This window comes from Xenopus laevis, chromosome 5S (assembly GCF_017654675.1).
Source record: "Xenopus laevis strain J_2021 chromosome 5S, Xenopus_laevis_v10.1, whole genome shotgun sequence".
NCBI classification, from domain to species: Eukaryota; Metazoa; Chordata; class Amphibia; order Anura; family Pipidae; genus Xenopus; species Xenopus laevis.
This window is the reverse complement of record NC_054380.1, coordinates 7894518-7912630: the sequence shown is the minus strand read 5'-3', so window position 1 is coordinate 7912630 and position 18113 is coordinate 7894518. Positions and strand designations below refer to the sequence as shown.

General features: G+C 43.5%; 1 protein-coding gene across 2 annotated transcripts in view; it reads right to left on the bottom strand.

The window, feature by feature from the left end:
- mdga1.S (MAM domain containing glycosylphosphatidylinositol anchor 1 S homeolog) overlaps window positions 1-17758 on the bottom strand; it is a 178981-nt gene extending 161223 nt beyond the window's left edge. For both annotated transcript variants that reach the window (XM_041564207.1, XM_018264895.2), the window contains exon 1: window positions 16365-17758. In XM_041564207.1, the coding sequence (XP_041420141.1) occupies window positions 16365-16431 (67 nt within the window). In that variant the 5' untranslated portion in view covers window positions 16432-17758. The remainder of the gene's footprint in view (window positions 1-16364) is intronic.
- Window positions 17759-18113: the final 355 nt, after the last annotated feature.

Sequence of the window (18113 nt, the reverse complement as noted above, 5' to 3'; positions counted from 1 at the left end):
ATATCTCACAATCATTATAAAATACAATAAGCCCTTGGACGTACCATAGCGCGGCCCTGAAGGGGAGCAGGTTAGTTACTGTTAGACTGTTACCCCCAACCTCCCAGGCACCATTCCCCAGCTCTCCCTCTGCTTGATAATGGCACAATCCTACAAGATAGAGAATTTCCATTTGTAGCCGGAATCCCTCAGTGAACATGACGTTTGTTGAGACGCTCAGCTCCATTCTGTGACTCACTGAATTCAGATCATTCTGGAGTTGCGCCTGCATTTCCTCTTGGTACAACCAATTACTTCTGCTCTTAAGGTGGCCATACACGGGGGATGAAAGCTGCAGACAGACCGTGTCGGCAGGTTATTGGCCCCCGACAGACTTCACCGATCGAGATCTTGCCGAAAGTTGGGCAGATCTCAATCGGATGGGATGAAAAATCCTGTCGGATCGCAGCCGCATCTATTCGTTGATGCGGTCCCGCGATCCGACCGCCCATTACTATTCGTTAGGATCCGATCGTTGGGCCCTAGGGCCCACGATCGGATCAACCCGATATTGCCCACCTCAAGGTGAGCATATCGGGGAGAGATCCACTCGTTTGGCCACCTTTACTCTGGGGCTGACAGCATGATGAGTACAGGTGTGGGACCCGTTATGCAGAATGCTCTGGACCTGGAATTTTACGGATAACGAATCTTTCCATAATTTGGATCTTCATACCTAAAGTCTACTTACTCTACTAGAAAATCATGTAAACATGAAATAAACCCAATAGGCTGGTTTTGCTTCCAATAAGGATTAATTATATCTTAGTTGGGATCAAGTACAAGCGACTGTTTTATTATTACACAGAAATAATATTAATGGGGAAGAAGTAGAACAAATACAGGAAAATGTTATGGAAAAAAGCGGAAATAAGATGAGTGAGATTAAAGATGGAACTATAAAAGAGAGAGATACAAATTGGGAGCTGCTCTGAGTTCCACCCGATCTGTCTCATGTCTTCCTCGGTCTCAGGGCTCTTACTGACGAGCGGTTGAAGCTGCGCTCCCCTGCGTTCCGTTTTTCTGCGTTCAGCCGCAGGGGAGCGCAGGAATAGACGCATTATGTTTTTTCTAATGGGGCTGTACTCACACAGGCGCGTGTAGGCGCCGAACGCCGGAAAAATGCACCATGTTGCGTCTCAATCTGCGTTTGGCGCCTACACGCGCCTGTGTGAGTACAGCCCCATTGGAAAAAACGTAATGCGTCTATTCCTGTGCTCCCCTGAAGCTGAACGCAGAAAAAGGGAACGCAGGGGAGTGCAGCTTCAACCGCTCGTCAGTTAGAGCCCTCACAAGTTAAGGTGAAATTAAAGGGAAGAAGCAGCTGTGACTTCGGGGCAAATTCACTAACCAGCGAAAATTCGTCAGGGACGGCTTTGCAGCGATCTCAACACTTCGGCAGGCGTAAATTCGCTAGGACAACGCTAATTCACTAAACGCTAGCAACGGTCCATTTCACTAGCGAATTGGAGCCTGTGCCTGATACTGAATTGGCGATGTCCGTGCGGGTGGCAGCGCTGGAGAAAAGTCGTAAGCGTAAGCCACTTCGCCCTTAAGTGAATCTGCCCCAGAGAGATCTTTAGGCACCACCTGATTTGTCTCTAGGATCAGCTGCAGAGCATTTTCCTAATTGCAACTGATTTTGTGTCACATTAAATGGGTTTTTAACAACAGCCTAACCCTTTAGGGCTCTTACACATGAGCGTTCTGACCTGCGCTCCCCTGCGTTCTGTTTTTCGGCGTTCAGCCGCAGGGGAGCGCAGGAAAAGACGCATGTCATTATTTCAAATGGGGCTGTACTCACTCAGGCGCATGTAGGCGCCGAACGCAGGAAAAATGCAGCATGTTGCGTCTGAACCTGCGTTCGGCGCCTACACGAGCCTGAGTGAGTACAGCCCCATTGGAAATAATGACTTGCGTCTATTCCTGCGCTCCCCTGTGGCTGAACGCCAAAAAACGGAACGCAGGGGAGCGCAGGTCAGAACGCTCATGTGTAAGAGCCCTTACTCCAAGAATAAATTTATTCCACCTTTTCTGCTGGCAGTTTAACTTCTCTGGTTGTGACTCCTGTAACAATACAGCAGAACCACACCATGCAAAGGGAGCTCCACAAATGCAATGAATTTAAATACAAATCAAATAATGCAAAATGTAGGCGTAAGAGCTTACAATCTATGAACTGGAGATAGAGAGAGAAAGTACAAGGAAGCTCATGGTCTTTGCCACTTCAGTTTCAGTTTGGCATAAATTACAGATTCCACCTATCCAAACAGTCTTGTTATCTGTTGCAGAACTACAACTCCCAGAATACCCCCTCCCCCAACTGAAAGCTACTGGGAACCGTTGTTCCATATCAGTTGCAGGCTCCCATGTTCTACATTGCCAATTTGGAATTCTTTTCTCCCAGTTTCTCAGCAGTTAATATGACTCTGTCCCGCTCCCACAGTAACATATGTTGTTTGTCAACGGCACTGCACTGAGCATTAGTGATGTGCAACATAATTCCCCTGCCCACGTGAGATACACACAGAATATACTGTCGTGTTTTCCTTGTGAGCATTATCCCTGCCAATATATAACTCTTTATTCAGTGGCCATTCACTGCAACAAAAATATAAAGGGGAAGTAAATCCCAGCATAGCATAGCCTCGTTTTATTTTTACTGGAGCACATGTCTGGGCCAATGCTACAGCCCAAGCTTTACTCTGAATCATGTGGAACAGTGGGTTTAAAAAATGTTTGGGGGGGTGCTTAACAAGGTTACAGATATATAGAAACATTGGGGTAACAGTCACCCTGCTATAGTTCCAGGGGTACCCAGGGTACAAATAAACACTCACCCAAATCTCCCCCTAACTGACCTTCAGACTGGGTCCCCTTAGCTCATAACAAGGTTACAGATATATAGAAACATTGGGGTAACAGTCACCCTGCTATAGTTCCAGGGGTACCCAGGACACAAATAAGCCCTCACCCCAAATCTCCCCCTAACTGACCTTCAGACTGGGCCCCCTTAGCTCATAACAAGGTTACAGATATATAGAAACATTGGGGTAACAGTGACCCTGCTATAGTTCCAGGGGTACCCAGGGTACAAATAAGCACTCACCCCATATCTCCCCCAAACTGGCCTTCAGACTGGGCCCCCTTAGCTCATAACAAGGTTACAGATATATAGAAACATCGGGGTGTCACCCTGATATAGTTCCAGGGGTACCCAGGGTACAAATAAACACTCACCCCAAATCTCCCCCTAACTGGCCTTCAGGCTGGGCCCCCTTAGCTCATAACAAGGTTACAGATACATAGAAACATTGGGGTAACAGTCACCCTGCTATAGTTCCAGGGGTACCAAGGACACAAATAAGCACTCACCCCAAATCTCCCCCTAACTGACCTTCAGGCTGGGCCCCCTTAGCTCATAACAAGGTTACAGATATATAGAAACATTGGGGTAACAGTCACCCTGCTATAGTTCCAGGGGTACCCAGGACACAAATAAGCCCTCACCCCAAATCTCCCCCTAACTGACCTTCAGACTGGGCCCCCTTAGCTCATAACAAGGTTACAGATATATAGAAACATTGGGGTAACAGTGACCCTGCTATAGTTCCAGGGGTACCCAGGGTACAAATAAGCACTCACCCCATATCTCCCCCAAACTGGCCTTCAGACTGGGCCCCCTTAGCTCATAACAAGGTTACAGATATATAGAAACATCGGGGTGTCACCCTGATATAGTTCCAGGGGTACCCAGGGTACAAATAAACACTCACCCCAAATCTCCCCCTAACTGGCCTTCAGGCTGGGCCCCCTTAGCTCATAACAAGGTTACAGATACATAGAAACATTGGGGTAACAGTCACCCTGCTATAGTTCCAGGGGTACCAAGGACACAAATAAGCACTCACCCCAAATCTCCCCCTAACTGACCTTCAGGCTGGGCCCCCTTAGCTCATAACACGGTTACAGATATATAGAAACATTGGGGTAACAGTCACCCTGCTATAGTTCCAGGGGTACCCAGGGTACAAATAAGCACTCACCCCAAATCTCCCCCTAACTGACCTTCAGACTGGGCCCCCTTAGCTCATAACAAGGTTACAGATATATAGAAACATTGGGGTGTCTTCGTGCTATAGTTCCAGGGGTACCCAGGGTACAAATAAGCACTCACCCCAAATCTCCCCCTTACTGACCTTCAGGCTGGGCCCCCTTAGCTCATAACAAGGTTACAGATATATAGAAACATTGGGCTATAGTTCCAGGGGTACCCAGGGCACAAATAAACACTGGTCTTCAAATTGGGCCTCAATCCACGTATTTCACCCCAGGGTCAGTCTGAAGGTTTGGAAACCACCAATCTAGAAGCCACGGTGCGTAGGAAGGGTTGAACCTGATATTTGGGTCTATTACAAGCCTGACAATTAACTTTCCCTAATATGATTTAGACCGGGGGGGGGGCTCAACTCCTTTTCCTCAGACAAACACATAAACAGACATATGGACTTCGGCACCAACGCACTGCGGCACGCACTCCCGTGTAATACAGATCTCATTAGGGATAAACAGATGATTTGCTATCGGAATATTTATTCTACGGACGTTTCTGTTCCATCTGCTCCGCACTGTACTTTCCATCAGTCGCTAATCAATAGATAATTCCAAATATTTCCATCTCAGGCCACAACTCGAATAAAGGGGCCACCCTGAATAGAGACTGATAAGATAGGGTGGGACTTTTTAAGGACTGTAATGGGAAGGCCGAGGGTCCAACACAAACCCTATTGGGATCACTTGTATCTTCAATTACATTTGTGGTGGGACAGTGTTTCTGGAGGATTTAGTTCCCCTTTACTGTAACCAGTATAATGGCTGAAGCACAGAGGGGTCAGGCTGACACAAAGCACATTCAGAGCCATAAACCCACTTGTACAAACTAGGGCCTTAAAATAGATTTTCCAAGAAAATCTCGTTGCCAACGGAGCTGAATTGCTCCCATAATGGAGAGAAGTAACGGAGACATCTGTGCTGATCTATTGAGCGCAGGAGGCTCCCGACAACCTTCCCGAGGTGTCTGCTAAATGGACTGCGCTTAATCATTTCAGGGGGGAGCAGATTTTTAGGGAGTGAGAAGGAGGGGGCTGTTTCCCGTGGAATTAACGGAGCAAGTAATGAAGAAGAAGAGGCTAATTACAGACATCAGTGTTTCCTGCCACCGGCCAAAGGGCTGCTGCTGTTTATTTATTTACAAATATATGGGACAAGATTCAGATTTTATGTCACATCAAAATCCTCTGCATAAAATTAATCAATTAAAGAAGAAATAAACAGTAAAAATTTCCGAATTTCCCACAAAATGTGCGAAATGTTTTCATGGATAAATCGTGAAATTCAAACGTTTTCAAAAAAAAGTCTTGAAATTCGAAAGTTTGTACAAAAAAATCGCGAAATTCGAAATTTTCACGGAAAAATTGTTAAAATCGGAAATTGACGCAGCGAATTTTCTTCAGTGACAGCAAACAAAGATTGTTCAGTATCATGGATTAAGGGGAAGGCTACAAAAAACTATCTCAGAGGTTTAAACTGTCAGTTTCAACTGTAAGGAATGAAATCAGGAAATGGAAGGCCACAGGCACAGTTGCTGTAAAACCCAGGTCTGGCAGGCCAAGAAAAATACAGGAGCGGCATATGCGGAGGATTGTGAGAATGTTACAGACAACCCAAAGATCACCTCCAAAGACCTGCAAGAACATCTTGCTGCTGATGGTGTATCTGTACATCGATCTACAATTCAGCGCAATTTGCACAAAGAACATCTGTAAAGAGAAGAAAGAGGAGAGGATCGAAGAAGGAAAGAGAAGAAAGTGGACAGGATTGAAGAAGGAAAGAGAAGAGAGAGGAGAGGATCGAAGAAGGAAAGAAAAGAGAGAGGAGAGGATTGAAGAAGGAAAGAGAAGAAAGTGGAGAGGATTGAAGAAGGAAAGAGAAGAGAGAGGAGAGGATTGAAGAAGGAAAGAGAAGAGAGAGGAGAAGATTGAAGAAGGTAAGAGAAGAAAGAGGAGAGTATTGAAGAAGGAAAGAGAAGAAAGTGGAGAGGATTGAAGAAGGAAAGAGAAGAGAGAGGAGAGCATTTAAGAAGGAAAGAGAAGAAAGAGGAGAGGATCGAAGAAGGAAAGAGAAGAGAGAGGAGAGGATCGAAGAAGGAAAGAGAAGAGAGAGGAGAGGATCGAAGAAGGAAAGAGAAGAGAGAGGAGAGGATCGAAGAAGGAAAGAGAAGAAAGTGGAGAGGATTGAAGAAGGAAAGAGAAGAGAGAGGAGAGGATTGAAGAAGGAAAGAGAAGAAAGAGGAGAGTATTGAAGAAGGAAAGAGAAGAAAGTGGAGAGGATTGAAGAAGGAAAGAGAAGAGAGAGGAGAGGATTGAAGAAGGAAAGAGAAGAAAGAGGAGAGGATTGAAGAAGGAAAGAAAAGAGAGAGGAGAGGATCGAAGAAGGAAAGAGAAGAAAGAGGAGAGTATTGAAGAAGGAAAGAGAAGAAAGTGGAGAGGATCGAAGAAGGAAAGAGAAGAGAGAGGAGAGGATCGAAGAAGGAAAGAGAAGAAAGTGGAGAGGATTGAAGAAGGAAAGAGAAGAGAGAGGAGAGGATTGAAGAAGGAAAGAGAAGAAAGAGGAGAGTATTGAAGAAGGAAAGAGAAGAAAGTGGAGAGGATTGAAGAAGGAAAGAGAAGAGAGAGGAGAGGATTGAAGAAGGAAAGAGAAGAAAGAGGAGAGGATTGAAGAAGGAAAGAAAAGAGAGAGGAGAGGATCGAAGAAGGAAAGAGAAGAAAGAGGAGAGTATTGAAGAAGGAAAGAGAAGAAAGTGGAGAGGATCGAAGAAGGAAAGAGAAGAGAGAGGAGAGGATTTAAGAAGGAAAGAGAAGAAAGAGGAGAGGATTGAAGAAGGAAAGAGAAGAGAGAGGATTGAGATTGGGATGATGCACAATGCGGGGGGGGGGATTATTCAGGAAATGGGGAGAAAGAGAAGAGCCCCAATAACAATGAAAGGAAGAAACATAAAGACTGCCCAGAATATGAGATTTCCTCTAATGACACTGTGGGAGGGGTGTACAAGAAGAGGTAAAGGGTTAGGAAATATAAATAAACACCCTGTACAATGGAATAAGATAATTTCCCTGCCCCTTTCTGATCATGGGAAAGAGAGCAGCCCGGGAGGAAGTATGGAGAATTACAGTTCGGTAACTGGATTATTACTGGGGGGGGGGAGATACTGGATTCACTTATTCTTCCTGACCATGGGAAAGAGAGCAGCCCGGGACTAGGAAGTACAGACAATCAGAGCTCTGTACCTGGTTAAGTACTCGGGAGATTGGGCCGATTGGATTCAGTTAACCCTAAGAGGAGACTGGATTCACTTACCCTTCCCACCGTGGGAAAGAGAGCAGCCCACAATCTTCAAGCACAGAGGATTAGATCTCTATACCTTGTTAAATACCAGAGTGGTTTGGATGCACGTATCCTTCCCGATCATGGGAAAAAGAATAGCCCAGGAACTACAGAGAATCTAGACTCTGTTCCTAGGTGAGCACTTGGAGATTTGATTCACTTATGCTTGGGGGGCACGTTCTCTTTGACCATGGGAAAGACACCAACCAAGAGTAATAGGAAGTACAGAGGATGAGAGCTCTGTTCTTAGGTGAGTTCTGAAAGGAGATTGGATTCTCCTGGAGCAGGGAGTACAGAAATTCAGAGTTCTGTTTCTGAGAGGAGATTGAATTCACTAGTTCTGGGGGGTCCTGTTTGACCATGGGAAAGAGAGCAGCCAAGGAGCAGGAAATATAGAGAATAAGAGCTCTGTTTCTAGGCAAGTACTGGGGAAGACAGGATTCCCTTAACCAGGGGGTATGTTCTTACCTGCCCATGGGATTGAGGGCAGCCCAGGAGCAGAAAGTACAGAGAATCTGTTCCAGGAAAGAAATTAAATTCACTAATTCTAGGGGGGAGGTGGTCTGTTTAACCGTGGGAAGTAGAGCAGCCCAGGAAGTACGGAAAATAAGAGGCAATTCAAGTACTGGGGGAGACTGGAATCATTTCCCATGCAGAGGTTCAGGGTGGGGCTAATGCTAATGACATAAGTATAGTTTCCCATAATCCTATTATCACTGCTGTGTGGGTACAGGAAGGTTTAGAGAGGGCTGGTACCGCACACATGTCAGGTTTCAGTAAATCTCTCCTGTTTGTTTTCCTTCAGTGTAATGATGATGATGATGATGAACGTAGCCCAACGCATATTATTAAAAGCTGAAATCTGGGCAGCAGTAAATCACATTGAAATGAGTTGCACATAATTCCTCCCAAGCCGTAAAACCACATCAATATCATATATCCCATACGGTAAGTCAATGCTCATGATTTACTGTCAGCAGAACTCATACAGAACGAATGGGAAGCCACACTGATATAGAATTTATTAGACATTATGTTAAAAGTGCTGAAGACAATTATCATACTTGCTGCAGACTGTACTGAAGCTGCAATATGACATGTTGTGGAAGGGTTACTGTCTGCTCTCTCTCATTTCCTACAGAAATAGGGATTGGTAGCACTAGATAGGTACCTAATATATAGGGACAAGAGGAAAGTGTTGGAAGGGTTACTGTCTGCTCTGCTCTCATTTCCCTACAGAAATAGGGATTGGTAACACTAGATAGGTACCTAATATATAGAGACAAGAGGAAAGTGTTGGAAGGGTTATTGTCTGCTCTGCTCTCATTTCCCTACAGAAATAGGGATTGGTAGCACTAGATAGGTACCTAATATATAGAGACAAGAGGAAAGTGTTGGAAGGGTTACTGTCTGCTCTCTCTCATTTCCCTACAGAAATAGGGATTGGTAACACTAGATAGGTACCTAATATATAGAGACAAGAGGAAAGTGTTGGAAGGGTTACTGTCTGCTCTCTCTCATTTCCCTACAGAAATAGGGATTGGTAACACTAGATAGGTACCTAATATATAGAGACAAGAGGAAAGTGTTGGAAGGGTTACTGTCTGCTCTGCTCTCATTTCCCTACAGAAATAGGGATTGGTAACACTAGATAGGTACCTAATATATAGAGACAAGAGGAAAGTGTTGGAAGGGTTACTGTCTGCTCTCTCTCATTTCTCTACAGAAATAGGGATTGGTAACACTAGATAGGTACCTAATATATAGAGACAAGAGGAAAGTGTTGGAAGGGTTACTGTCTGCTCTCTCTCATTTCCCTACAGAAATAGGGATTGGTAACACTAGATAGGTACCTAATATATAGAGACAAGAGGAAAGTGTTGGAAGGGTTACTGTCTGCTCTCTCTCATTTCCCTACAGAAATAGGGATTGGTATAGCACTAGATAGGTATCTTTGGAATATTGGAATGTCACACTGAAATAATACCCATCCCTCATACACATTTATATGCTTTGTGCTCTGCCTTGGCTGTGCCAATAAGCAAAACTGATTATTCAAGGGGAAAAAACGTTTCACTCGGGCACTGATCACTGGCACAGGAGGCAGTAGCTGATATTGCCCTTCTGTCTATTTTCTTCAGTTTAACTGTAAAACAGTTATTCCCTTATGCTTATCCATGAATACTGGCTCCCTCTAGTGGTGTAGCCTGAGCTGTGCATGCAGGGGTAATCTTGTATATAATGACTGTGTATGAATATAGGGAGTAAGTAGATATATTAGGGCTTATATACAGGGTCCTGTGTAGCTGTATTTGCTGTAGATGTTAAATGATTACAGTTTCCCCGTAGGGCTAGTAATAGCCACAGGAGCATTGCTAGACAGGGGTACAGCAAAACATATATATATATGTATATCAAACAATCAGCTGATCTCTTTTATGGATTATAGCTACAGTTTTATTTGGGATTTGTTTACCCCCTCCTAAGGGTAAAATAAAGGAGCTTTGAAAAGAAGTTATAAGTTACTTGTTGGATATGAGGTTTTTTTTCAACCTCGGCTGCTACATCTCTATATGAGGGTTGGGGGGTGAGATGGAGTTGGGCCCTTGCTGCTGCCGTGGCTGCTGATAAGTTGTGGCCTTTCTCTCTATTTAACATAAAGAAAAAATAAAACATTTTTTTTTTGCAGGGGGGGCAGCATTAGTCAGAATCCACAGTATCAGACTCACCAGTTGGAATCTCTTCTAATCTTACCACCTGTAATTGAGCGGCTGCCAACAAAGAAAGGATTGAGGAAAAGTGGCTTTTTTTTACATCCGAGAACAATGAAACGGAATGTGCAGAGCAACTGGAATATCACCAGAAAAAAAAGCCAGAAAAAAAAGCTGGCAAAATAGTCAGTATTCCATATCTGCTGCAAAAGCCAGCAGCTGCACTCAATAGGCCAGTTCTTGTAGGATGTTTTTGCAGGAGCCTGGGAGATGGACATGGAGACTTTTACAAAGTTAATTGCATATATTCTTATAATAAAAAAGATGGTGTTGCATTAGCTACACTCATTAGGCCTTTTACTATAATCTGGTCCGAGGCAGAAAAGAATATGTAGTGTTTAGATAGAGGCAGGTTCCCGATATCCATTTATTCCTCATTCTCACTGGGTGTATAGTTCTGTACAGCTGTCATTGTGTCTGTCCCTATCTGGTCTCTGGGTCTGACTCTTGATACAATGTTGCAGAAGTCAGTTCTTTCCCCAGTCTGTTAATGAGCTGGCTTCTGGTACTTTCTTTCTGAAGTCAGAACCAGCAGTACAAAAAGAATGATAATGAGGAATTAATGTATATTGGGATGCGTTAGATTTACTTTAACCCACTCACTGTCCTAGGGAACCATAACCAATTGAAATGACATTCCTTCTGCACTTTAGAAGGAGACGGGGAGTTACTTCTGGACTAAGTTCAAGGCGACACCAATTAAGGAAAGGGGGGGTAGTTTTCCCCTTGACCCCTAATACAAATGGCAGTGCCCAGTGTCCATAGGATAAAAGAAGAATCCCGAGGGACTGGCGAGGGCAAAGCTTGTATCCCACTCGGCTTTGTTTCCATTTAGTTCAGTGCCCTCTCTGCCAAAATAGAGATTTCCAAAGCACATGCCCTGGGAACAATCCCTGAACTCCATAGACCACCCATGTGGCTTCTTTTGTGTTTCCTACTGTTACCAACTAAGACCAACACAGGTTAATACTACTGCCAACCCTTCAGTTGTAGAACTACAACTTCCAGCAGAAAGAGGCTGCTCTGATGTTCTTCTGCTTAGGAAAGATTTGAGAAAGGTTTTTATTTTTTTTTTCCTAAGCAGAAGAACATCAGAGCAGCCTCTTTCTTTCTCCTGACAACTTCCTTGACTACTTGGTGGTCAGACTGGTGGGAAACTGACCAGCAGGTGGCACTGTTGTAACAAATGTAATTCATATTAAAGGACAAGTAAACCTAAAAAATAAGTGATTTGATTAGAATGGATAATGGGTTTCCCGATGACGGATCCCATACCTGTATTTGCATTTCATTGCATGACCACTCCCTAATGCATTGCCAAGCAAAGGTGTTCGGTATAAGCATTGCCGATTCTGGGGCTGCACTTAAAAATCAGCATCAGAGCGGGTCAAAGGGGGGCAGCTTCACTAGTGTAATGAGCGCAATGTCACTCTCTGCACTAGTGGAGCTGAATTTCCGGGTAGAACTCAGAAATTTGGCTATTAAAGTTACAAGAGGTGGCGTTTTGCTGCCCCTTCTAACTGGCCTTTCGCTGCTGGTTCTTACCTTGCCTCATGGCAAAAGTGGCCCCTGGGATCCAAAACAATAAGGAAGAGCACCTTGCTGAATTTGATTTATATTGTGTGTGATGCTGAATACCAACTTAGGATATATATATCCTCTCTTAACTGTCTCTTCTCCATTGTAACCAATCCCAACTTGGCTAGCCAAGTCCTTATATTCCCTTTATCAGCTTAGTCGCTCTTCTCTGTACTTTCTCTATTTCATTACTGTCCCCTTATATATTTATATATATATATATATAGTGATCATATTCCCCTTATATATTTATATAGTGATCATATTCCCCTTATAAATTTATATAGTGATCATATCCCCTTATATATTTATATATATATATAGTGATCATATTCCCCTTATATATTTATATAGTGATCATATTCCCCTTATATATTTATATAGTGATCATATCCCCTTAAATATTTATATATAGTGATCATATCCCCTTATATATTTATATATAGTGATCATATCCCCTTATATATTTATATATAGTGATTATATTCCCCTTATATATTTATATATAGTGATCATATCCCCTTATATATTTATATATAGTGATCATATCCCCTTAAATATTTATATATAGTGATCATATCCCCTTATATATTTATATATAGTGATCATATCCCCTTATATATTTATATATAGTGATCATATCCCCTTATATATTTATATATAGTGATTATATTCCCCTTATATATTTATATATAGTGATCATATCCCCTTATATATTTATATATAGTGATCATATCCCCTTAAATATTTATATATAGTGATCATATCCCCTTATATATTTATATATAGTGATCATATCCCCTTATATATTTATATATAGTGATCATATCCCCTTATATATTTATATATAGTGATTATATCCCCTTATATATTTATATATAGTGATCATATCCCCTTATATATTTATATATAGTGATCATATCCCCTTATATATTTATATATAGTGATCATATCCCCTTATATATTTATATATAGTGATCATATCCCCTTATATATTTATATATAGTGATCATATCCCTTATATATTTATATATAGTGATTATATTCCCCTTATATATTTATATATAGTGATCATATCCCCTTATATATTTATATATAGTGATCATATCCCCCTTATATATTTATATATAGTGATCATATCCCCCTTATATATTTATATATAGTGATCATATCCCCCTTATATATTTATATATAGTGATCATATCCCCTTATATATTTATATATAGTGATTATATCCCCCTTATATATTTATATATAGTGATCATATCCCCTTATATATTTATATATAGTGATCATATCCCCCTTATATATTTATATATAGTGATCATATCCCCCTTATATATTTATATATAGTGATCATATCCCCCTTATATATTTATATATAGTGATCATATCCCCTTATATATTTATATATAGTGATCATATCCCCTTATATATTTATATATAGTGATCATATTCCCACTTATACCCCCTTTAACTCGTATTCGCTCTTCTCTGTACAGTTAACTGCCATTACTTGCTACAGCCAAAATTACAAGTTCCCCAGATCCTTTACTTTCCCAAATTTGCCTAACACAGTCCTATTAGGGTATAACTGGACACATAACTTTACATCTATCAACATTAGGGATGTGCTGAATCCAGGGTTTGTTTTGGGATTCAGCCTTTTTCAGTAGAATTCGGATTCGGACAAATCCCAGTGCCTGGTGAAACCAAATCCGAAGCCTTATAATCATTTGACTTTTCAGCACACAAACAAGAAAATTTTCAATTTTTTTCGTACACTTTATGCGATTCATTTTGGCCCTCGCATGTTCAAATTAGGGTTTGGTATTTGGTTCATCCCTAATCAACACTGAAACACACGCGCTACTTAGCCCCCCACATTGCCACCCTGCAAGGATTCCACATCAAGGATAGAACTGATTGGCACATTACTTACCCACCTCCAGGGAATTAACTAACATATTAATGTCAGGTGTTACTGAACTACAACCCCCATTAGCCACACATAGGAACTAAAGGCAGCAAGAGGTGCATAATGTTATTTATTAGTTATTATACAGCTGCATTGTGCTTCACTGACTGAGCAACAAGAGAGGGAACAGGTTATTCACAGATCAGACACGTGTCTCTTTCAGCAGCCATTCTGCATTTAATTTACCATGAGATTCATATATTTATATTTAATAACCAGAATGTTCCGTGTTCCGTGTTCCGTGGGTTACACAGATGCCCCCGCTCAGCTTAAGCTGATTGCTGGATATTTGGGTTTTATATTTGCAGTTTCAGTAAATTAAAAAGGCTTCTTTCTATGTTCTGCACTAAGAGGGGAGCCTACATTTCTCTATAATGAGTAATTGCCCCTGTAGACTCCCGGGGGGCCCTTTAACCATTTCACTGCCACTGCATTCAACATAAGGCGCTTGCAGCAAAGGGGAGGTTTATAAATCGAATAGTCTGAGGGGGACATTGTGACCCCAGCATAGTGTATTGTCCCCTGCCAAACTCTCTGCAGCAGGGACCCCCCAGCTACTGCTTTTACACTACAGTCAGGGGCGTAACTATAGAGGAAGCAGACCCTGCGGTTGCAGGGGGGCCCAGGAGTGTAGGGGGCCCAGTGAGACCCTAATTAATTAGCAATTTTTATATATCTTGGTAAAATAGGCCAACTTATAAATATTTTGGGGCCCTAAATTGAATTTGCTATGGGGCCCAGTAACAACTATTTACGCCACTGACTACAGTTCCCAGAAGCCCCTGAAGATGTTGCAGGTTAAGAAAAACTACAGAAGGACCCAGATGTTTATCACCTTTCCCTGCAGCCTGGATGTGCCCAGATATTTAGCTGCATATGGACTGGTTCTGGTCGTATCCAGAGTTTATATAATGGAATCAGCTTCCCTCAGTACAAACAGGGGACAGGGATGGACCATAAATTAGCCTGAAAGTGAAGATGAACTGGAGTAAACCTCCCCTGAGCCAAAATGTCTTCACAAAGTTGAAGTAAGTGATGCGCCGGTTAACCCTAGGTTTACCGACTAATTTACTCCAGGATCCACTTGTTGTACCTTATTCGGGCAGATTAGGGTGATTCCCAAACAGTTTGGCAAATCATATATAAGTGCCCGCGGATCTACAATTTAACGCCAAAAAGCACAAAAACGTCACAATCAGAAAACTGCAATGATCCAATGAAAATCATTTTTTTACATTTTATTTTATTACCCTTCCATACTCCAGTGTTACTTTGTCTCCACCTTTGAGATTAACCTTCTAGTGCCTGAATCAGTCCAGCCTAATGCCCTCCTACACTCCCATCACTCCCCGATGTACAGAAACACATGAGTAGTAGCTGAACTAGCAAGGAAACTGCTTGGCACCTGTGGTGTTAATGCTGAGTAGTACATTAACCCCTCCCTTGCCTGGAGCCAACTCCTTAAGATGAAGCTTGACCCGTCTATAAAAAAAAGATAAGACTGTGCCCCATGGATTGATGGGGTGCAGATCTGGGAATGTTTGTATACAGAGGAAAGGTGGAGTCCCAACTTTTATTTTAAAAAAAAAACCCAGCATCTCGGCTGTATTGAGGTTTGCGGGGAGTTGTAGTGGCTGCAGACTGGATTGCATATGCTCACCCTTTCCAGATCATATAAATTACATATAAAGATTGTGATGAAACACGTGTGTCGGTGGTTAATTTCATTAGATTGTAAGATCTTATGGGCAGGGGTGTTGCTTCTTATAAATATTTCTTAACCGCTAATTAACCCTTTCTATATATGTACAAAAAGGGAGTGGAAGAGTGAGATGTGCTTGTGCGTTAACTCTTTCACTGTCACCTTTCTTTGCTATACCCCCAAAGTTCTATGTACAAAATGCTGATCTGCAGGAATATAAAATCCCATCTATTTCCTCTAACAAGGGATATATATATATGTTGGGGTCTCCGATGGGGTCTCTGGAAAGGGAGGAATCACTTGCAGCATTACTAGAGGGTCTTATTAGGGGACCTTTATCACATCATAGCTGGTAAGAAATGGAATGTGATCAATTATACGGACGATCTGTTATAGGGTCTTTAATTCATTTGGGGTCTTCCAAGTTATAAATGCACGAAAATAAGGTCACTCCCCCGTGGTTTTGGCATATGGTATATTTGGGGTGCACAGATAAGTAAATGCAAAGTCGATGGGAGTGGGACCTGCCACTGGGTTTGAGAATTCAGAGGGGTAATAAGGGATCTCAAGTGCCAACTATAATGTGTACCCTGAACATTATTATTATCAGGGGCGTAACTACAGAGGAAGCAGACCCTGCGGCTGCAGGGGGGCCCAGGAGGTACAGGGGGCCCCATGAGGCTCTCATTGATGATCAATTTCAACATATATTGTTAAAACAGAACAAACACTGGATATGTTGGGGGCCCTAAAATTAATTTGCTGTGGGGCCCAGCAACATCTAGTTACGCCTCTGATTATTATTATTATTATTATTATTATTAAGACCTATGACCCCCTGCTCCCCTCTTACCATACACTCCTTGTCCCCTGCTGCTCCTTGGGATGAGAGAGAAGAGGAAAAGCCACAAAACCTCCATCCTTCAGCTCCACTGCTGCATCCCCAGCCCGACCTGGATCCAGCCCCAAATCCCTGGGTGTTAGATGGTAACAATCCGAATGCACAGGCTGCCCCAGCTCCTTCCTCAGCTCCTCCAGGAAAATGGGGTCCCCCCTATTCAGCTCCAAGAATGGGCTCCCCCAGAAATCAGCTCCACTTAAAGTAGTGTCTCCTCTAGTAGATTCGCTCCACAGAAGGGGGAAGCTCCAACGAATTTAGCTCCAAGGTAAATTCTGTCTCCTAAATTCAGGTCTGGGGGAAACGGGTACGAGGATCAGTCTCCACCTAACGACCCCCTTGGCAGCGGTTGATGTCACCCAATTAAAATCTGCTCCAGTTCCTCTGGGTTCCCTCCTGCCCCCAAACTGCTCCTCTGCTCCAGACTCAGCTCCAAGTGCTAAAGTGATGCAACTTCTGCTCCACTCCCCTGGTCAAGAGCTGGGGGGCTGCAGCCTGTGGGGGGGGGTAGGGGTGTGTGTGGGGGATGGGGTGTGGAATGGGGGGGGCTGCTGATTCTCTTGTCTCCCTCCCACCCAACTTCATGTGATTCCTCACTCCCCTGCAGCAGCACTAGACATGGGCAGAGTCAATAGGAGCTTCTCTGGTCCTTAATGACCATCCAGACCCCCCAAAAGTCCTCTCGGCGTCCCCAATAATCCTTAATGAGAATCTGGTGCAGTAATAACCCCCCACATCTGCCCATGGACCCCCAATGTCCGAGACTGAAGTCCAAGCCCCCGATATTCAGCTGAACTAGTTGTCGCAGTCGGGCGCGATCTCCGCTGGAACCAACCGGCTCGTCCAATCCGCTCGCTCGTTAGATGTTGATCTGTTTTTCTCCCGAATTCCCCAAAAAAAAAGAGCAATTGGGGCAGTTTCTCTTCCTTCTTTATAGAACTTCAGGGAATTGGGGGGAGCGAAAGAGATTTCTCCTCTTGGGGTCGGCAGGAGCTGGGGTCGCGCTACAGATGCTCAGGAGATGACAAGGAGATGTAGAGTAACAAGAGGGTCCCCCATTCCCTGGGTATAGACGTCTGGAGCTACACGGGCTAAAGATGCTCGGGGTCGGTGACAGAAGCTCTGGGGTCGCACAAGTGTCAGCCTCCGCTGTCAGTAGATCTTGTACCACGTGTTGCCCCAGGCTGGAGTGAGACTGTGGGGCAATGATCTCCTTCCTATAGACACTCAGTGACTTGTCTCTCCTCATTCCCCTCCACTTTCTATTAAATGACAGAGAACCAATGAAATGATCGGAGAATCAGCCTCCTGCCCAAATCCCCGGCCTCCCCCCCAGGACCAATTAGAAAGATTCCAAGAGTGAAACACAAGCGGCTCTTTCCTTTCTCTCCTCCCCTTTGCTGAGCTTTGTATCTCCCTTCCCCTCATTTGTCACACGAGCTGCGGGAGATCCACCCGGGACACGGGCAGGAGGGTCGGACAGAGGGTCGGGAGCAGCGCCGGGGACAATCACCCAGGGGGGAGGCAATTGGCAGCTCCGACGTGTCTGGTGGGGGTCGGGGAGGGTCGGGAGAGGAGGGAGGCGATTGTTGTACTGGAGGTTCAGGGGGGAGACCCGAGTGGGAAAGTGACCCCTCTCTGAGCCCAAATTCTTGTGCTAATGGGCCAGAGACAAGTGTGTGATGGACAGAGAGGATAAAGCTG